Source organism: Stenella coeruleoalba (genome assembly GCF_951394435.1).
Source record: "Stenella coeruleoalba genome assembly, chromosome: 19".
In the NCBI taxonomy this organism is placed as follows: Eukaryota; Metazoa; Chordata; class Mammalia; order Artiodactyla; family Delphinidae; genus Stenella; species Stenella coeruleoalba.
Window position 1 is genome coordinate 7771847 of NC_137165.1, and position 21936 is coordinate 7793782.

At 43.4% G+C, this 21936-nt stretch overlaps 1 protein-coding gene across 1 annotated transcript in view; it reads right to left on the reverse strand.

Moving 5' to 3' along the window:
• The window catches only part of CFAP52 (cilia and flagella associated protein 52), a gene marked incomplete at its 3' end in the record, with an annotated part of 33543 nt that extends 11843 nt beyond the window's left edge, over positions 1-21700 (reverse strand). The window contains exons 1-8 of the mRNA XM_079904974.1: positions 21524-21700; positions 17553-17752; positions 17030-17166; positions 13435-13563; positions 10790-10889; positions 9633-9749; positions 6194-6294; positions 3331-3501 (exon numbers count right to left, since the gene is read on the reverse strand). Coding sequence (XP_079761100.1) covers positions 3331-3501; positions 6194-6294; positions 9633-9749; positions 10790-10889; positions 13435-13563; positions 17030-17166; positions 17553-17752; positions 21524-21602 — 1034 coding nt within the window. The 5' untranslated portion in view covers positions 21603-21700. The remainder of the gene's footprint in view (positions 1-3330; positions 3502-6193; positions 6295-9632; positions 9750-10789; positions 10890-13434; positions 13564-17029; positions 17167-17552; positions 17753-21523) is intronic.
• Positions 21701-21936: the final 236 nt, after the last annotated feature.

Genomic DNA, 21936 nt, shown 5'->3' on the forward strand with positions numbered 1-21936 from the left:
ACAGCAAGCTCTGGGACTCTCCTGGTGGTCCAGAGGTTAGGACTCCACGCTCCCAATGCAGGGGGCCCGGCTGGGTTCGATCCTTGGTCAGGGAACTTGATCCTGCATGCATGCCACAACTAAGACCCGACGCAGCCAAATAAAAGAAATAAATAAATATTTTTTTAAAAAAAGAAACAGCAAGTGCTGGAACAGGAAAGCAGGAGCTCCTTGCTCCTGGCAATTCTGATTAACAGAGATCAAATCAAACCAACGTTGGAGTGGTAATATTTATTGAAATAAGAAATGTTTTATGTCAGACACTGCCTTCAGTGAATGAGCTCCTCCTTGGGGGAACATGAGCTCTTTTTTTTTCTTTTTAATTCATTTATTTATTTTTGGCTGTGTTGGGTCTTCGTTGCTGCTCGTGGGCTTTCTCTAGTTGCGGCGAGCGGGGGCTACTCTTCGTTGCGGTGTGTGGGCTTCTCATTGCTGTGGCTTCTCTTGTTGCAGAACACGGGCTCTAGGTGCGAGGGCTTCAGTAGTTGTGGCACGTGGGCTCTAGAGTGCAGGCTCGGTAGTTGTGGTGCACAGGCTTAGTTGCTCCGCGGCATGTGGGATCTTTCCGGACCAGGGCTCAAACCCGTGTCCCCTGCATTGGCAGGCGGATTCTTAACCACTGTACCACCAGGGAAGTCCCAACATGAGCTCTTAAAGAAGCATATGGACTCCTATGAAAATCAAGTATCATGGAATGAATCTACCTAGAGAACTTACCAAATTCTCCCTCCCCGAGATGGACAGTCCACTTCCTCAGGAATTAAGCCTAGTCCAAAAACCTCCTGAGTTTAGAATCTGAGAGATTAAGTTCCAAATTGATTGGATCAAGATGGTACACTAAGTATGTGTGCTCCTTCCCACCCAGCTAAAATCCCACTCCTGGGGAGTTCCCTGGCAGTCCAGTGGTAAGGACTCAGAGCTTTCACTGCCGTGGCCCGGCTTCAATCCCTGGTCGTGGAACTAAGATCCCACAAGCTGCGTGGCACAGTCAAAAAAATAAAATAAAATAAAATCCTACTCCTGGGCATATATCCAGAAACATATGCTTGTGATGTTGGAGCAGTGAAGTGGTCACACAAACTTCCCACAGATAACGTTTATAAAAGCCAGATAAAATGAACAACAATAAGAACCAAAAATCCTGAAGACAGGGCTTCCCTGGTGACGCAGTGGTTAAGAATCCGCCTGCCAATGCAGGGGACACGGGCCCAAGCCCTCGTCCGGGAAGATCCCACATGAGGCGGAGCAACTAAGCCCGTGCGCCACAACAGCTGAGCCTGCACTCTAGAGCCCACGAGCCACAGTTACTGAAACCCGCGAACCTAGAGCCCGTGCTCCGCAACAACAGAAACCACCGCAAGAGAAGCCCGTGCACCGCAACGAAGAGTAGCTCTCCGCAACTAGAGAAAGCCCGAGCGCGGCAACGAAGACCCAACGCAGCCATAAATCCATAAATAAATAAATGTATTTATTAAAAAAGAAATGCAGGGACTTCCCTGGCGGTCCAGTGGTTGAGACCCTGCGCTTCCACCACAGAGGGTGTGGGTTCGATTCCTGGCTGGGGAACTAAGATCTTACATGCCGTGTGGTGCAACAAAAAATTAATTAATTAAAATTTAAAAACTGCCCAAATTACTGTGTGCCAGCTGCATTCTACATGTAGGGGGGAAACCTCAAAAGGAAGAAAAAGCAGGCAGAGACCAGAGAGGATATACTATTTTTCTTTTTAAAAATTCTACTGTTTTTTTTCTTTCTTTTTTTAATTTTAAGATTCTGTTTTTGAGGACAGAGCTCAGGGGATCAATTTGAGCGTTTTTTTTTTACCTTTTTAAGAGAGTTTTTTACCTTTAGCTGAGCACAGTACATTCATCAACTGTGCTCAGTTTGGGTGGCTGAAAGCTGAACCTTATAGGCTTAAAGTGACTGCTAGTGTGTTTCTTTGGGGGATATAAAATGTTCTAAAATTAGATTATGGTGATGGTTGCAGAACTCTGTAAATATGCCCCTAGAAAAACCATTGAACTGTACACTCTAATGGGTGAACTTTATGATACGTAAATTATATTTCAATAGAGCTGTTAAAAAAAAAGAAAAAAGTACAAAACCTAAATAAAGACTCCATAAGAAATTGAAAAGGTATTTAAAAACTTACCCTTACAAAAGGCACCAGGACCAAATAATTTTACAGATTGATTCTACCAAGCTCCTTAGAAAAAGAGAGGAAAAGTGATACAGAAAGGAAATGACCAGTTTTCAAATAAAGATTCACCTAATGGGAGGCACCAGCTATTTTCACTAATAGAAATATTTGGGAGAACCTAATCACAAAGACTCATGGAGGGCTTCCCTGGTGGCGCAGTGGTTGCGGGTCCGCCTGCCTATGCAGGGGACGCGGGTTCGTGCCCCGGTCCGGGAGGATCCCACATGCCGTGGAGCGGCTGGGCCCGTGAGCCATGGCCGCTGAGCCTGCGCGTCCGGAGCCTGTGCTCCGCAACGGGAGAGGCCACAACAGTGAGAGGCCCGCGTGCCGGAAAAAACAAAAAAACAAAAACAAAACTTGGAAAGACTCATGGAACCAAAACTACATTTTGTGATCTTAAGGACCAAGTTTTCAAAGAGAGTCTTGCTACCTATAGAACAATGACTTTGAGTTTTGTAAATTCAAGTGAAACACTGAGGAAGTTCAGAGCAAAAACTGTGACCAACCTCATGGAACAAATCTCACCAAAGACAAAAGAGGTTTCAAATTCAAATAATGGCAAACTCTGACTGTAGCTCTTTTTGATATTAAAACTGCTGACGGTTGTTTGTTTCACTGGGTTTGTGAGGGATCTACCAAGATATACAGCAACGAGATCCAGAAGAACTCAATCTTATGACCACTGCCGTCAAGCATGCCAAATCTGGAAGACCCAAGAGGTGCAAACAAATGACTCGAAAGATGTTTGAAAAAAGACACTACTAAGCTTTTCTCCAGACAGCAGTGGGAAAACATAGAAAAGTTTTGCCAGTCTGTTCACCATTTCCATGATGGATTTATTAGAAAAGCCAACATTCTAAAGAGGCCCAAATTTGAATTATGAAACGAAGGTAGCTGCTTGGTAAAGGCAATAGAAAGCCTATTAAAATAATTTGCTACAATAGAAACATTTCAGGAGAAAAAATAATTTATTATGACTTATCATGATCGATTATGTTAGTTGGTATTGAAAGTATATTAATAAAATTACATGTCCTTACACACAGCACCACATCTCCACGTTCTTATCATTTTTACTGTCTTCTACTTACGATGGAAAGACGATGTCCTCAACAGCTTCAAAGTGACAAGTTGTAATGAGAGTCTCTTTGAAATCTGTGAAGGTGAGACGATAAATGTGTGATTCTTCTGTTCCAACAAAGAACTGGTGTCCTTCCCCTCGAAGTGTGATAGAAGTGATGCCACCTTGTAACTGGATTTTCCTTTAAGGAGAAGCAAGAGGAGAAGCAGATTTCCTCAATCGATGCGTATTTATTAACTGTCCGAAGCATTACAGAGGACACATATCAGGTGTGTGACCTGGGACATGCCTTTGAAGAGGCGGCATAGTTGGAAAGGCAGGGGTTACAATATTAAGTGCCCATGGTCAGCAAAGGGAGAGGCCCACATGGCCTACTATAGTCAGGGAACCTTATCTGTGAAATGTGGTCTGAAATGGGTCATGTAGCACAGGTAGGATTTAGATAGAGGGAACATTCTAGGCAAGCAAATGGGCACAAATGACCATGCCAATTAATTAAACACTTTATTAATTCCATTTCTGGGAAATAATCCTAAAATCAGGGGAAAAACCCTTTATGTCAAAGAATGTCAGTATAACCTTATTAAAAGAGTAAAAAGTTGGAAACAACCTAAGTATCCAATTGTGTTGGAATGGTTAAATGATCTATGGAGCAGTGACTTCAAAAAGTATTTGCCTGGCCACTAAAACCATGTTTAAAAGGTTATGGAGGGCTTCCCTGGTGGCGCAGTGGTTGAGAGTCTGCCTGCCGATGTAGGGGACACGGGTTCGTGCCCCGGTCCGGGAGGATTCCACATGCCGCGGAGCAGCTGGGCCCGTGAGCCATGGCCGCTGAGCCTGCGCATCTGGAGCCTGTGCTCCGCAACAGGAGAGGCCACAACAGTAAGAGGCCCGCGTATTGCAAAACAAAATAAAAAAGGTTATGGAGTATACATGTTTTACCACCATAAAAGATCAGGTAGTAATACTGAAACTATTTATGATGTTTGCATTAAGTAAAAGACAAGAATACAAAAGTTTATATATTAAAAAAGTACAATTCTTTTAAAATGTATATGAATAACACGGGCAAGAAGAAATAACAAAGTGTTAATAGTGGCTATGTTTGCCAGAACTTTCAGGGCTCATTTTTTCTTCTTCCACCTTTCAGGTATTTCAGATTCCCCTGCTCCCCAAATGTTTACTGAGTATGAGTTTTTCTTAAAAGAAGAATATATAAATGAACGAGGCCCTTGAAACCCAACCTTGCTCTGCAACTAACTTAGTTTTGACAATGAAAATACAGTGAGGGTTCTTGTGCAGGGAACGAGCATGGGAAATGCAGTATTTTACAGAGTCATTTGTTGTTGGGACACAGAACAGTTAAGGGGGAAAGGACAGAACCCAAGTCATATCCCAGCTCCTTCACTAACTAGAGCTCTGTGACTCTTGGATAAGTTAGAAACCTCTGGGCCTCAGTTTACTCAACCACGGAATAATTCCTCCTTTACAGGGTTGCAGCTGGAGATAACGGAGGTAACGCTACATGAGCCCATACAGGGCAGCTGAGAAACACTGACCCTTGGCATCTGGGCTGCAAAGAATACAAGGTGCTAGTGTTCCCAGGGCTACAGGGGCAAGGCCAGGACCTCTGACCCCCAGCCGTCTGTACAAGCATCCGAGTTCCCTTTCTAACCTCCATGACCTCTCCTGGGGGCTGCTTCCTCAACCTACAAACCCAAGGAGAAGGAAATCACAGTATCCAATTTGAGCCTTGCTGGTACACAGGGTTATCCTGCAGACATTTGTAGCACCGACCCTGTAATCATTACTCTGAGTCTAATTATCTTCATTACAATGGGTCCATTTGTGTATTAAAAAATGAAAGGGTTAATTTCCTATACTCACTTCATGGATCCAGAGTCTACCCAACACTGCTCTGAAGCTGCCTCCCCCTTTTTTTATTCCCCTTCATACACACACAAAACTGGTCCCAATATATTCTCCATAAGACCTACACTGAGCACTGAATTTAAAGTTGCAACCTGTCCTGTCTGCTTCAAAACCTAACCCCCCTCCTCCACAAGCTACTCATTTATCCCCATGGTACTCATCGCTCTCTAATACCGTGTACTTTACTTGTTTATTTTGTTTATTATTTATTGTCGTCTCCCTCCTGCTGGAGCGTAGACTCCATGAGGGTAGGGATGGTTTTTTTCCTTCTTTTTTCTCTGCTTTATTCATTGATTTCCCAAGCACCTAAAATAGTGCCTGGTACATAGCAAGCGCTCAATACAGATTCATCTGCATGAAAACAGGTGATACTCGTTTCTCCAATGTCTATCCATATACATAGAGCTAGAGGCCACGTGGAGCGTGTCTAGGGATATCTGGCTTCTGCTGAAGCTAAGTTCAAGAGCTGCCTCTGCTCCTCTGGGACGTGTCTTTCCATCCCAACAAGATCACTCCCTTCTGTACTCTTCTCTGCAACATTCATTATATATTTTAATTTATTGGGACCATGAGATTGTGTTTATATATCATCTCATATTATAGTGACATTTTCATGTTTGTCTACCTTATCCCCAAACCAGTCTGTAAGTTCTGGAAGGGCAAAGACACATCTTATTCTTTCTTTCTTTCTTTTCTTTCTTTCTTTCTTTTTTTTTTAACATCTTCATTGGAGTATAATTGCTTTACAATGGCGTGTTCGTTTCCGCTTTATGACAAAGTGAATCAGCTATACATGTACATATATCCCCATCTCTCCTGCCTCTAAGATGAGATTCTTTAACCAAATATCACTTTGCCAATATCACTTAGTTCCCGGCTTTAAGCAAACCTCCCTCTAGAGGGTCTCTCCCCCTCCAAACCCTGTGGAGTCTGGAACTTACTTGATGGGTTTGTAGCTGGGGCTTTTACAGAAGACCAGCAATCCGGCTCCGGAGCCCACCAATAAACCCCCCATCTTCAGGCACCTGATAGCTGACACTCCCTAGGGGGAGAAAGAGCATTAAGAAAAAGGCCAACGGTTTCATCATTAAGCATCTATGCGTGATGGGCTTCCCTGGTGGCGCAGTGGTTGGGAGTCCGCCTGCCGATGCAGGGGACACGGGTTCGAGCCCCGGTTCGGGAAGATCCCACATGCCGCGGAGCGGCTGGGCCCGTGAGCCATGGCCGCTGAGCCTGCGCGTCCGGAACCTGTGCTCCGCAACGGGAGAGGTCACAGCGGTGAGCGGCCCGCGTACCGCCAAAAAAAAAAAAAAAAAAAAAAAAAAGTATCTATGTGTGACCTGACACAATGGGCATGGCCAGGGCCACGCTGTTGCTGCCCTGGATGAAGCTAAGCAAGGTGTGGCCTGTGATGTACCCCCAGGCTGGCTAAGACGCCTCAGTGCCAACAACAAGCTCGCGTGCCAGGAAGCAGCAAACACGCTGCACCAAGCTTCTTGCCTTTAAATCCACCTGCGCATTCTGAATATATTAAAAAATTAACACTTTACATCCACCCAAATGCAGTTAGCGCAGAGACGTAAACACGACCCCAGCAACGTGAGTTCCTCAGGTGCCACCGTTTTCACCAGAACTTAACCCTTAGAATGCAAAGAGACTGTATTTGAAATCCAAAGAAAGCACAGGAGACCCCTTATGGTTTGGTGACTGTATTTTCTGAACTAAAGCATTCAGTCTGTGATCTTACCAGCAATAGGAAACATATTTAAAGTCAAAGCCATCTTCAAAGTCTGGGGATGTATGACGGTCATTTTGTGTCACCTTCTATGAAGTTCTAATCTGAAAATGTGCACGACCAATATCTTCTTTTAAAAAAATTTTTTTTTTTGGCCAAGCCACGCAGCATGCAGGATCTTAGTTCCCCGACCAGGGATCGAACCCATGCCCCCTGCAGTGGAAGCGTGGAGTGCTAATCACTGGACCGTCAGGGAAGTCCCCCAATATTTTATTTTAAAACACTCAATAATAATATAGCTAGTGACTTGAGAGGTTTGTGTCTTAATGAAGTTTGGATATTACAAAACAAATATTATGTCCCTTCAAGTTACTTTAAATTGAATTTTGCCTGTTCTGGCTCAAAAGACATTCCATGACGCTTGAGAAGGGAAACCAAGGCTCAGGAATATGAAGGCATGAACCAGAATTGCATGCTGCCCTCTCCTGCATCCCACCCCCAGCTCCAAAAGTGCTGGAGCAGGACCATGGGATGAATGCCTGGCCCATGAGGAGACAACCCTGAATGCTAAATATTTTTAGCATTTGTTTAGGGACTTAGGGAAGCGAGGGATAGAGTTTCACAGAGCTTCGAAGTTACATACGTATAATTTCTAAATAAACTTTTTTGCAACTATAGATGATACTGTTCAAGTGCACAGGTTCTGGAGCCAGTCTGCTGGGCTTCCAGTAGCAGTTCTACTACTTGTTAGCCATGAGATCTTACATGGCATGTGCTTTAGTTTTCCTCATCTGTAAAGCACAGTTGCAGTGGTACCTATATCTCATCAGATACCCTCTCCAATGAGAGTACAAGAAAGGTGCTATGCTCCATGTCTGACCCCTCAACATTTACTGAGTATGTACTGTTGTTTAAATTATTATTATAATCATCTTCTTCATTTCAGTGCTGTATGCCTACCAGTGCTGTCTGTCCATTTGAAACCATTCCAATTCTTTATCTCTCTAACCACAGAGCGAACGTTTTTTTGTTTGTTTGTGTTTAGTTTTTGTTTTTTATTGAAGTATAATTGACTTACAACACATAGAGCAAACATTTCGGTAGAGTTTCAAAATGGGTAACTGCCCGAGATTACTTGATATTCAAACCAAATGTCTTCAGTGATACCTCCTATCCCTTTGTCCTAAAAGAATTCTTTTCTTTCCGCTTGTGTAAAAGGCATCTTGGAAACATCGCTTTATGGAATTTACCATTGGACCTGAATTAGGTATTACAGCATCCTTAGGAGACTTAAGTGCCACAGGTTTGAGGAACACTAAGACAGTCAGCATCTTTTCCGGAGAGGCACTTACATCCCAGGTGGTGGGGAGGCAAAAATGTCCAGATCAGAATTTTCACATAGTGTTTTTTTGTGGTGCGCGGGCCTCTCACTGTTGTGGCCTCTCCTGTTGCGGAGCACAGGCTCCGGACGCGCAGGCTCAGTGGCCATGGCTCACGGGCCCAGCCACTCTGCGGCATGTGGGATCTTCCCGGACTGGGGCATGAACCCGTATCTCCTGCATCGGCAGGCGGACTCTCAACCACTGCGCCACCAGGGAAGCCCCTCCCATAGTGTTTCATGGAGCCCTTTGGAGGTATCTCAGGAGTCAGAACTGGCAGGGCTCTGAGCCTTTCACTCCTTTAACCTGATCTGCTTTGCTTTCATCTGTTGAATATATTGGAATCCCTCTCCTAAAAATAATTTGAAAAACACTGGCTTGGACTATACCTTGATCTCCTGTTATTTCTAGACTCTTCTCTACCTATACTAGAGCTTTCTCTCATTCTTATGCACCTCCTTAAAGGCTGGAATAGTAAACAGTTATGTGATTAAGAAAACTCTAACGTCTTCCCGGGAACATGATGCAATATTTCAAAGCTTCTTGGGACTATTGGCTAAGTGGAAATGCATCTAAGCTTAGTTAGAACCTTCTGTTCTATTACCAGACATGAGATAGGCAGGTGCAGAACCTGGCAGCTTTCAAATTCAAAGTTTAGTAGAAACAGCCCTTGTAACTTTCCGGGACACTGGAAATAACAGCACTTATTCTGTCCAATTACCCTTTGATTGTAGGCTTTTTATTTTGGTTTAAATATCAAAATCTCTCACTGGACTTTTAACCTGAATTGTTAGGAATTCTGCAAATATAAACAATGAACAATTTCTACGTCTTGCTCATGACTTAAAATGTCAGCTGAGGCTAAAATCTAAGATCTGGTTATTCGATTAGAAAATAAAATGATATATAGTCTTGTAAATGAAAGAGCACATGTCTCTTACACATGGCAACTAGGCTGCCCAAATGCTGGAACCAACGTGGTTACAAAGCCACAGGCCCTGAGCTTTGAAGATGAGGGAAAAAAAGGTGTGATTCTGATCCCTAATTGAGGACACGTAGGAATACCTCTGCCCTGAATATAAACCAGGGAGGAGGGCTTGAGCGAACTAATCAACTTAACCTTGCAAATTTAGGTGTGGCCTCGGGTCCATCACAGACTCGTCATTTTTTCTCCACAGACACTTAACGGAAGTCTGTGCTCACAGTGGCAGGAAGAAATCACTAGAAAATGTCAGGGCAGAGCAGACTTTGATGGTCTCTACTCACCAGACTGAATCTGTCCTTGGCAGGCCCAGTGTCTGCCAGCAGCTTGGTCCTAGGGTTCATCTTTAGAATATCTCCAGTGGTGGTGCCGAGGTAGAAAAAGCTATCATCATGGGCCATCTGGGGATCAGAGGGAAAACGAAATCTGAAGACCTGGTTTTCCCCGGGGATGTGCACGAGCCCCTGATCAGGGAGGGGATGAGCCTTCTCTGAACCCCACTGTGACCTCCAAAGGGCACAGGGAACTCTGCTCAATATTATGTCACAACCTAAATGGGAAAATGTATAACTGAATCACTTTGCTGTACACCCGAAACTATCACAACATTGTTAATCAACTATACTCCAATATAAAATAAAAAGTTAAAAAAAAAAAAGACCTACAAAGGTCCTTATGGCGACTCCTGTTTCCTCAGCCTCAAAGATGGGTAAGAACAGCTTCGAGGGGAGCACAATAGGGCCAAACTCAGAACTGGAGGAAACATTAGACTCCAAGCAGCCTGTGCATTTCACCGGAAGTTGACCTGTGTCTGTTGTTAGCCTGCACATCCCGAGACACCTCCGAAGGGCTCCTAGGGAGAAACGGTGCTCCTCCAGAGAGAATGTGCATTTGCTTTATCTCCTATTTCAAAGTCTACATTCATAAAATGAGTATGCATTAAAAAAGAGGAAGTGGAGAATGGGGTTATATGCATGAATATTTGAATCCACCTTAAAAACATACGAATAATTCCTCCTTATGGAGGAAACTGCATTTCAACAAGGAGTTTCATTGTCAGAAACTTTATTTCCGGTGCAGAAATAACATAGGTGGCAAAGGGAGGTGCTGGGGGCTCTGAGTACCTCCTGGCTACGTTGCTTCCCTCCAGGTGAGGCAGGTTCCTGGGGTCTGATGGCAGTTCAGGTCCCACTGAAACAGATTTCCCCATAGCTGCGTCTAGGCAGCCTCTCCAGTTTCTCACGGGAGCTCCCTCACCTGTGCCTCCTCAGTCAATGTCCCCCATGTCCAGACCTCACCTCCCCACCCCTAAGCCTAGGTACGTGTACCTACACACACGTACACACACATGCGTACACGCACAGACACCTATCTTGGTCGGTACTGTTAATAGGAACTTGTACTAACAGCTACCTAAAATAACACTTAGAGTAATACTCACTGAGATACTCATGACTATTCTTTTCATTTGTCCTGTATGACACTCGGTTGGCCAGATCTTTCTATTTGGGAGATCCAGTTCCCATACTCGAATTGTCCCGCTGGAGAAAAGAAACCCGCAATCAAACGGATACCCATTTAATAGACACTTCGTCTCTTCTCTGTTTCCTGCAGTGCCTTGAAGGAGAAGCTGAAAGGAAGAGAACTAGGTATTTCGGGGGATTTGTTACAGCCTGGTGATCTACCCAAGATACAGTCGTCCCTTGGTATCCACGGGGGATTGGTTCCAGGACCCGCCAGCGGACACCAAAATTCGCGCATGCTCATAGCCCACAGGTGGACCTCCTCGGTATCCGCGGGTTCTGCATTCGCTATTCCGCACTCGCAGATTCTACCAACTGCAGATCTAAACATGGTACGTGATCCACAGTTGGTTGAATCTGCGAGTGCATAACCCAGGGATACCGAGGGATGATTGTATTCCATTCAATGCTCACAACCACCCTGCGAAGTAGGTTTTAGGATCCCCCACTCTCCAAATGAGGAAACGCAGAGCCTACACACAGCAGAGCAAGGATTCACACCCAGCTCTCTCTCACTTTGAAGCAAATACTCTATCCACTGGTGAAAACAGAGACATAGGAATAAACAAGCAAAGCAAACCAAAATTCATCAAGTGATGTTTCTTTCAAGGTATGGAGTTGTGAGGAAAAAAAATTTTTTTTTGTTTGCGGTACACGGGCCTCTCACTGCCGTGGCCTCTCCCATTGCAGAGCACAGGCTCCAGAAGCTTAGGCCCAGCGGCCACGGCTCACGGGCCCAGCCGCTCCGCGGCATGTGGGATCTTCCCGGACCGGGGCACAAACCTGTGTCCCCTGCATCGGCAGGCGGACTCTCAACCACTGCGCCACTAGGGAAGCCCTGTGAGGAAAACTTTTAAAGGGAAGGACTACCTTATGGAGAGTCCTGTCTACAAGGAAGGAGAAATGAGACAGGGCAACTAAATGCCAAACAGCATCAGCACCTCAGATGAGACTCGGCACATACTCGCTACTTAATCATTGTATGTTAAGTTACTCTGAACACCTGTTTAAAAATATCATGGTTAACATCACAAAGACTTCAGCTAATATCTTAAAGCAGAAAAGATTAATGCTAAAATACAGTTCATCAAGTTTAGTTTTCCTTTTTTTTTTTTTAGCACCCAGAGTCACACACATATTAGTAAGTGCTCAATAGTATTGATATTTTGAATGTACTTTGCAAACTAAGAAAAAAATCAGCTTTTCCATGGCCTCTCTGGTAGACGTCATTTGGATGCTGAAATATTGGAATTTGCAGGACATCTCATGGGGGTCAGTATAATGGAATACCTGAAATTGGGACCATCACGGAGAATCCAGTGTATATGGGTACATACCAGAAATATTATTTAAGAGTGCTAACTTTTTCTCAGGTGCCAATGTCACGAGAAATTAAAGCAGACCTATAATAAAGATTGTCCTAAAAAATTTTTTTTTTTTTTTGGTTTAAATTCAGGTTTTGACTCCTGGAGAAACATTATCAGCAGACATCAGAATTAGCTGATACCTGCTGCTCAATCACCTGTGGAAGAGCAGATAGACCCCCCCCCCCCCCGCCATAAAGGTTTTAGGCAAACGACTCTGCAAACCTGAAGGGAGTTGAGCTTCACGGCCACCAGTGACCCCCTGAAGTCAGGGTAGGACGTGGTCAGCCTCTTTAGGATCAGAGAACTGTCCTGATAAGATTCTCTCCTTAGGGGTGGCTTTCATGCCAGCCAGTTAGTTTCATGGCCTCTGAATAAATCCTTCCTCGTAATTAGCCACGGAACAGATGCATGCCGGATGTCACAAGGCGGGGGCAGGAAACAGCACAGATTCTTTATTCTGGCTGGAAAAGTAACGAATGACATGCGCCTTTCACAGATGGGAGACCACAGGTGGGCTGAAAAGGATCGTTCCAACCAACATATGCTTCAACCCCACCTTCAGATTTCTGACCTGCGAATTGGTATGTGACATGAAAGGGGATGCTTTTTGTAGGTTTAACCTTCATGTCAAACTCCAAACAGGGCTCTGATAGGTGAACCTGTAAATTAAGTTCTTCTGTTAGACAGATGCAGGCCTCTGTTCAGACCTTCAGCTTGGTACCCCACCCGCTTAGCTGCTCGATGCTGACCCTACCAGAAATGATCGCATATGGCTGATAGTCAAAAGTTTGAAACTTGCTGGTGGTTCTTTCGCAAACTCTCATTTCACGAGATCTAAATTAAGCGCAGGTGGTAAGAAACATCAACCAGTAAGTGAATCGGTGCAACTGGGCAAATGACCCTGCGAGCACTGATTGGGGGCAATGTGTTATCTGTCACAAACAGACCAGAGCCTGAAATGGGTTTAGCAGATCAGCAGAACCTTTTCGGTAGGAAGCACAGAATGGTCAAATAACCGTATTTAAAAAGACTTTCAGCTAAAAGGATTTTTAATGATTCCCAAATCATGAAAATTAAGATGGAAGTTCTTTTTCCAGGACGAAAGCCACGTTCACCCTAATTGGAATGACCATGTTTTCTGTGCAAGCAAATGGAGTGATTTACAAATTCTGGACACCTTGACGGCGGATGCGTACTTTCCAGCAGTGACAAACATCTCATCGCAGCAATTGGAGAAGATGACCGTGGTGGCATTCCCGACGTTGGGGCCGGCAGCAGGGCTGCCACAGATGGCGTCTCCCTTGGCTATGCTCCACACCACCACACTGCCCAGACGAAAGGACAAAGAGAGTCAGGGGAAAACAGGCTTTCAAAATAAGAAAGGGCTCTTTTAGTGGTTCTAGAAGGAAGAAAATGAAAAGGTTACTTACAGAGGAACAAAAGAATTACACCGCCCCCCTGCCCCCCAGACGTCTCCTCAATCGCACTGGGTTCGAAGATAAATGGGTGACATTTTAAAAGTTTTGAAGGAAAATGATTATGAGGCTGGAAAACCATCAGCCTATCAATCAAGTTTGATGCTAAATCTAAAGAGATTTTCAGACAGACAGGGCGTAAAAGTTTACCACTCATTTATCTCTTGTAAAAAATTTCCTTGGGGAAGTACTCCAGCAAAAAAAAAAAAAAAATTCATTAATTAGAAGCAATAAAGGGGATGACATAGGCGTGTTTTCAAACTTGAACATGTAGCTGATTCACTTGGAGGGCTTAGTAAAACAGAGAGTGCTAGGACCTACCCCCAGACTTTCTGATTCAGTAGGTCTGGGGTGGAGGCTGAGAGTCTCAGGTGACACTGATGCTGGTGGTCTGGGGACCACACTTTGAGAAGTGCGGTTGTAGGTTACCTTTCCATCTTTCTGAGTACAGTCATACAATTTAGTCCTAAACTGAGTAGTGTTTGCTTAATGATATCAAAAATGTGTGTGTGGGGTGTTCCATTAAACACTGGGGTCAGAGTATTAAAGAAAAAGAATGCAGATGGTACAAACCTGGTTAGTGTAAAAACATGCCTCCCTATGTTCCCCCGATTTTCTACATGTGGAATGAATTATCACGGGTGGTCTAAATCAAGGTATAACCAAGATCGCCAGGAAGGGGGAAGGAGATAGTATAAGAGCTATGAATTCTTTTTCTTAGTAGGAAGTTGATAGATACCACCTAACGTGGAAAAATTGAGATGCGTGTCACTTAAAAGTTGTAAAAAACTAGAGGAACCAATGTCAAAAAAGACTGTTAAAACCTCATACCCAAGAGAAATAGAAATGTCCATCCACACAAAATCTTGTACGCAAATGTTGCTAACAGCATTATTAATAGTAGCCTAAAAGTGGAAATGACCCAGAAGTCTATACATTAATGAATGGGTAAGGAACATGTGGTATATCCACACAACGTGAAAACAGTCACAAAAGGCCGCATATTGTATTATTTCATTTATGTGAAACATACAGAGCAGGCGGATCTATACACACAGAAAGTAGGTTAGTGGTTGCCTGAGGCTGGGGCAGGGGCAGTGGTGGAGCAGGAGTTGGGAGTGATGGCTGATGGGCACTGGGTTTCTTTTTGAGGTGTTGAAAATGGTCTAAAACCTTTGTGGCAAAGGTTGCACAATATAACTCGTAAAAATTGTCCTTGGGGAAGTATTCAGGCAAAAAAAAAAAACCAAACAAACCCACTCAACTAACCACTATACTAAAAACCACCTGACTGTACATCTTGAATGGGTGGATTTCATGGTATGTGAAATGTATCTCAATAGGGCTGTAAAAAAAAAAAAAGAATCCAAGTGCCTCTGGACAGTAGAACTCTTCATGGTGGAGGGGATACAAATTTTGAATCCTTCTGCATAGTAGGACAACACACTTGCTTTGTAAACCATGAACAGGGATAGCTTTAATTTTTCAAAAACAATTTTAAGATTTAAAAATAAATAAAAGGCACCAACATAGATAGCTGGCCAAATAAATTCCAGCATATCCATACAATTGAATAGCATACAGTTGCTGCCAAGAGCGATAGGTATTGTCTACATATATACACATAGAAGATATCCTTGGTATAAAGTTAGTCAAAAGCAGGTTGTAGTACAACACTGATAGTACAATAACATTAATGCAAAAGCTTCGCAGATAGGTTACAAAATATTCAAAATGTATGCATATGCAAATTCTAGAGTGTCCACTCTGGTTCCCAGCATCCCTTCTGTTTCTCCCCCTCTGTGGAGATGCCAGGTGGTTTGGGTAGAATGGACCCTCCTACACGGTCAGGGTTGACCCATGACTATACAGAAGCAATCAACAGGACCCCATGCTCTTCACCACCGTGACTATTCAGGGATGGGCATGTTGCATTTTCCTAGTACAGCAAAATTTGTTTTTCTTTCGAGAAGAAACTTTCTTGAGAATGTTTTTCTCAACATCTCCAGTTTTCGGTAAGCAAATCTTCGCTAGCCTAAAATCAAGCTTAAGATTACAGAGGAGATGACAGTTTTGCAGATTAGTCTCGGTTAAGGAGCCGTTTTATTCTCCCCCCAAGGCCTAGCCTTAGCAACTCTTCAGCAGGGTCTGGGGGTGGGGGGTGATAATTGCCAGGCTTGAAAATCCTCTGGGGCTGGGACCCAGGCATCAGGGGTCTTATTTCCTCAGGCGATTTCAATGTGCACGCAAGATTGAGAACAACTGCCTTAAGTTGAGCTAAGAATGTTAATAGCTGATTTCTGGATGCATTTCTTACCAAAAAAAAAAAACCCAAAACAGTCAAATGGGGATAAGCCAGGGAAGTCTGATTATTTACATGGCAAGAGAATGACCGTGAAAGGAGGAAATCTCGTGATGATTTTGTTGATTTGCTATATATTAAGAGAACGGTCAATATACAACTACACACAGATGTAAATTTCCATTGTAATTAACCTGTGGATCTCAAACAAGAAAATATCTGTGAAAGTGCACCAAAGTATTAAATCCTACACAAACCTCAGGTGTTATTTTTCTTCTATAAATGATGTTCCTTTAGCATTAACACAGGAATAGGTACTACATTGATTTTTATTCCTAATATAATGCTTTGAAATACTTTTCCCCCCACAATTTCATTTGTATGTATTCTCTCCCTACTAAACTTGACTGTGAGATCCTTGAGCGCCAAGATCATGTCTTGGTGAGGCAAGTTAAAAAATTTAAAATGCCACCTCTGGAGTCACACTGCCAGGGTTTGTCCCCCAGCTCTGCTACTTAGCAGCTGGTGAGTTTAGTTCCTCATCAGTCATATGGTCCCAATAGCTCCCACCTCACGGAGTTGTCATGAGGCTTAAATGAGATAATGAAGTCAAGTGACTCAGCACACACCTGTCCCATAGTAAGTGCTCAATAAAAAAAATTAGCTGTTGTCTATGATGAGAATTATGGTGACAAGATGATGTCATCTTTTACAGCAACGGTTCTCGATTTAGTTGCACATTAGAATCACCTGGGAAGTCTTTCTAACTCTTAAGGCCGAGTGGTCAAAGTCTCTGAAGGTGGAGCCAACCCTCAGTAATTTTCTAAAACTCCCAGTTGATTTCAATGCACTGCCAGGCTTGAGAATCAGCATCCCATAATATTTTCGTCATAGCGTTTTCACACCACACACGCTCTATAGATGGGCAAACAGAGAATGTTAAAAAGGAGAGGGTGCTTAACACATCTAGAAATATGCAGGGCGGAAAATAGGTAAGTATGCTTAGTTCATTACCTTCCATCATCTGGGCCTCCTAGTGATACCAAATACAAATCATTTGGTGAAAAGGCGAGAGCTTCAATTTTGCCCTTGTGAAGCGATAGCCGAGCAATCAGCTCCCTTTTCTTATAATGCCACAAAATGATATCCGCCTGGGGGCAAGAATACACTGTCAGATCACAGACAGCCTTTGAAAGAACTGCAAGAGATAGCTACCCCTCTCGGTGAGAAATAATCATTCGTCACTTTTCTAGAAATTAGAGCAGGTCTTACAAACACGACAGCAACAAGATGGACACAGTTGTAATCAGGGACGTTTGTTTCTGAGCATTACCGGTCACAAGTTGCACCATCGGGTATAAAACCACCAGGTTCCTCCGCTCTCAGCCTGATAGGATGAAAATGAGTTCCGAGAGGGTTCAAAGGAAGAGGAGGAAGGGTGTAAACAGGGTAGCACAGAGCTATTCTGAAGTGGGCAGTTTTTCTTGGGAGGCACTGCTAAATCTACTGAGAATGAATGATTTTTTAGTTTATTCACCTTGAAGCCCATGAATGTGACTTGTCCAGAAGCAAGGTAAACTCCGCTCTTGGAGATGGTCACACAGGAGACATTGTTGCCATGACCGTGTAGGAAATTCTGTTCCTGAGTATTTAGTGCCTGAATGAGGATGGTGCAACCCAGAGGATAAACCAGATGCTCCTGGTCGGGATGGCATTTTAGACCAGCGGGGACATGTCCTAAAAGAGAGATTAAAAATAGGACTAAAAATTAAAAAATAAGTCAGGGGCAGAAGTGGCTGGTGGTTTTTATTTAAATTGAGCACAAAAGAACGCTTTTGAAATAAGCCTTAGTTCAACTAAAATGTGTGTGTGTTGTGTGTGTGTGTGTGTGTGTGTGTGTGTGTGTGTGTCAGGGAGGGGTGATAGGTAATTTTATTCCACTGACAAGAAGGTTGGTCTAATAATATATAAGCTTCTCAAACTTTAAGGTGCATAAAAGTCCCCAGGGGCTCCGGTTAAAATGCAGATTCTGATTTTAGGTCTGGGGAGGGGCCGAGATACTGCGTTTCCGACAAGCTCCCAAGTGATGCTGGTGTTGCTGTTGCTGGTCCAGGAACCTCACTTCAGACCTAGGTCCAGTGTCTGTAATTCTGATAAGCACAGAGCACGTGAAGCAGGAGAAGCCTGTCTGGGTGAGCGCATAGCCATAGGGAGAACGTGAATTCACTACCTTGGGCGGAAGTTTGGTAAAGATAAAAATTGGGGTTTTCGTTCTAAGTCTCTGGCAGGCTGAAGAATCCCAGGACTTCTCATAGTGAGACCCCAATCCTCCAGATATTTGCCAAGAACCACCTCAACAATTATAAATCTTTGTAATATGTTCTAATATGAAATAGACATGAGTCCTCCCTTGTTACTCATCTTTGGTCAGAATTGTTTTGGTTATTTTTCATATCTATTTTACAATATACACTTTAAAGTCAGCTTGAGTACTTGAAAAACTCATGTTTGTATTTAGGGGAGTGGCATTAAATGTATAGATTAATTTAAGGAAAACAGTTTTTATAATAATACATTATATTTCCTTTCTAAAAGCAGGGTATGTTTTTCCATGAAGTCTCCTTTTATGCTCCCTGGCGGCATTTCTAATATTTCTTCATAAAGATCTCACACATTTATTTTGTTTACTTCTTGGTAGTTTAACATTTTTTTTTTTTTTTTTTTTTTTTTGCGGTACGTGGGCCTCTCACTGTTGGGGCCTCTCCCGTTGCGGAGCACAGGCTCCGGACGCGCAGGCTGAGCGGCCATGGCTCACGGGCCCAGCCGCTCCGCGGCATGTGGGATCTTCCCGGACCAGGGCACGAACCCGTGTCCCCTGCATCGGCAGGCAGACTCTCAACCACTGCGCCACCAGGGAAGCCCCTAACATTTTTTCTTTTTAATTGCTATTCACATGTGGCTTTTTTCATTCAACATTATGTTTGTGAAATCTATCCACATTGTTGCGTGTAGCACTACAGTGGTCCCTCTGCATCGGTGAAGGATTGGCTCCAGGACCCCCGCGGATACCAAAACACGCGGATACCAAAACACGCGGATGCGCGAGTTCCTTACATAGATGTGTGTAGTACAGTCGTCCCTCGGCATCCGTGAGTTCTGCCAACCGCGGACAGATTTTTCTGCCCTCTGTATGTAGTTCATTCTTTTTCATTGCTTCAGAGTAATCCATTCTATGAATATACCAATTTATTAGTCCTTTCTACTTTTGATGGACATTTTGGTTGTAGTTTTTAGCTATTTGAAATAATGCTACTATAACCATTCGCATATATGTCTTTTTGGTATACATTTTGTATGGCATTTGGAGGATACATCAAAAATCTTTAAGATGTACTCAGAATTTATGCCAAGGAAAAAGTTAAAGAGTTAAAAGATTTAGCTATGCAGATGTTCTTTGTAGCATTTAAAAATAAATGCAAAAAAATGTAAGTTATACTAAATTTTTAAAAACAGGACATTGGTTAAATAAATTGGGGCATATCTATGTAACAGAATATTATATTAAAATTATGGCATAGAGTATATTTACTGCTAAGGAAAGATTTGCATGGCATCCTAGGTGGAAAAAAATCTGATTATAAGAGAATATATCAGCATGAGACCACTTTTGTGGAAAAAATTTATATGTCAATGTATATTTCAAAGGATCATACCAAAAGTTTAACAGTGATATCTTTAGGAAATGCAATGATGGCTGATTTTTTTTCCGTTTCGCTGTATTTTTCCAATTTTCTAAATTCTTGTTCTTAAGTATGGCCATGGATTTACCCCTGTATTACACTGTATTCTCAGTGCACAGCATACTATTTGGCATAGAGTAGTTCTAGATAAATGCATATTTGACTCTGAAAAAATATAAATTGTCACAAAATCAAGAAGGTAGAAACAATTCAATTAATTTTATTCAATTTTGAAAGGCCGAGATAATTGCCATGGGAGACACTGAGGTATAATTGACCATATATTTGGTCTTTGAGTGCCACAAAACAGCACAAATTCAGTAGCAGGGCTCTCTGCTGGTCACCATTGTGACCCTTTGCCCTCATAGCAAGTCATCCACATCCTTTACCAATGACCTGGTGATCAGCTCTAAAGAGGGCCAGTATCTGGATGCACTAAATGCCCACTTTCTATCAGAGACTGTTAACCTAAAACGAAGACTCAAGAGCCAAGTCCTAGAATGTGCTAACACTTTAGCCATTGATTGTTCTGTGTCCACATTACCACAATTTTAAAGATTTCAGGCATCACAATGCACTTTTTTAAAAGTTTGCTTTTTTAAAAAAAATAGATCTTTATTGCTTCACAATACTGTGTTAGTTTCTGTTGTACAACGAAGTCAATCAGCCGTATGCATACATATATCCCCTCCCTCTTGAGCCTCTATCCCATGACTCTAAGTCATTGCAAAGCACCTAGCTGATCTCCCTGTGCTATGCTGCTGCCTCCCACTAGCTAACTATTTTACATTTGGTAGTGTATATATGTCAATGCTACTCTCACTTTGCCCCAGCTTCCCCTCCCCACTGTGTCCTCAAATCCATTCTCTATGTCTACTTCTTTATTCCTGCCCTGCCACTAGGTTCATCAGTACCATTTTTTTTTTTTAGATTACATATATGTGCGTTAGCATACGGTATTTGTTTCTCTCTTTCTGACTTACCTCACTCTGTATGACAGACTCTAGGTCCATCCACCTCAGTACAAATAATTCAATTTCGTTTCTTTTTATGGCTGAGTCATAGTCCATCGACAGATGAATGGATAAAGAAGATGTGGCACATATATACAATGGAATATTATTCAGCCATAAAAAGTTTGCTTTTTAAAAAATGCAACCCATTGCTTGTTTTCATCCTTCTCAGAAAACCAAACAGCATTTCCCCCCTTCATGTTGCAAATAGGAGGGGGTCATAAGTCAGATTTAGGCAGAACAACCAGGCCTCCTCTGACCAAAGCATCTCTCCTCTCCAGCTCCCCCTGGCGTCCTCTTCGCCTTCTGTCGTGGACTGAAATCCTCACCATTAGAATCCCTCCTCCCCCCCCAGCCCCTTCTCATTAGTACATCAGAAGGTGGTCCCAGGGGCCTACACGGATTCTGTAGGTGGTTACCGAGGGGCAGGCAGTATTGCGGGTTGTGTGGGGCTTAGAGCCAGGGGAGAGCTGACTAGTGGGAGAAGGCTTTCAAGTCACACTTACTTATCCTTAAGGAGGAGGAGGCATTTCGTTCCTTTTAGGCAAAACCCATCCCGTTCTTTGAGGCTTGGAGTGAGAATGTGACTCTCTAAGACTTTTGGGGAGGAGGAGGTCTCTGGGTCCCCAGTGCTTCGCTCATGCCAGCGTCCCAAGCTGCCTTGCAGGTGCTACCTGGGGTCTCACTCTCCCTGTTTGCACTACGTGTCCCTGGGGTTCCTAAACCGCCCAACCCAGACGTGCTCTGGGTCTCACCATTGAATCCGATCACGGCCTCAAGCTCCAGCTCGGCCACCTCAGCCACCTCATCCTTGGGCGAAGTTTGGGTCTCCATCACCCGGAGACTCCGCTCACGTTACTCTCAGCCTCCAGAGGTGCAGCGTCTTCCGGTCGTTGTGGTAACGGACTTGCGCATGCGCGCCAGATCAACGCCTGCGCTGAAACCCAGCCGAAGGAGTTCGAGTCCTTTTGCTCTCTTGCAAACGGAAAGAGCCGTTCTTTCTACCTTCTAGTATTTCTCTGGAAATTTAAGGGGCACTAAATGCACAGAACTAATCCCCTCCTGTCCCATGTAAAGAGTGTGTGACCTTTGGGGTAACTATATAATCAAGCACCTAATGGCATTGAAGAATTGAAGAATTGCCTCTGATGGGAAGGCTGCTATAAGA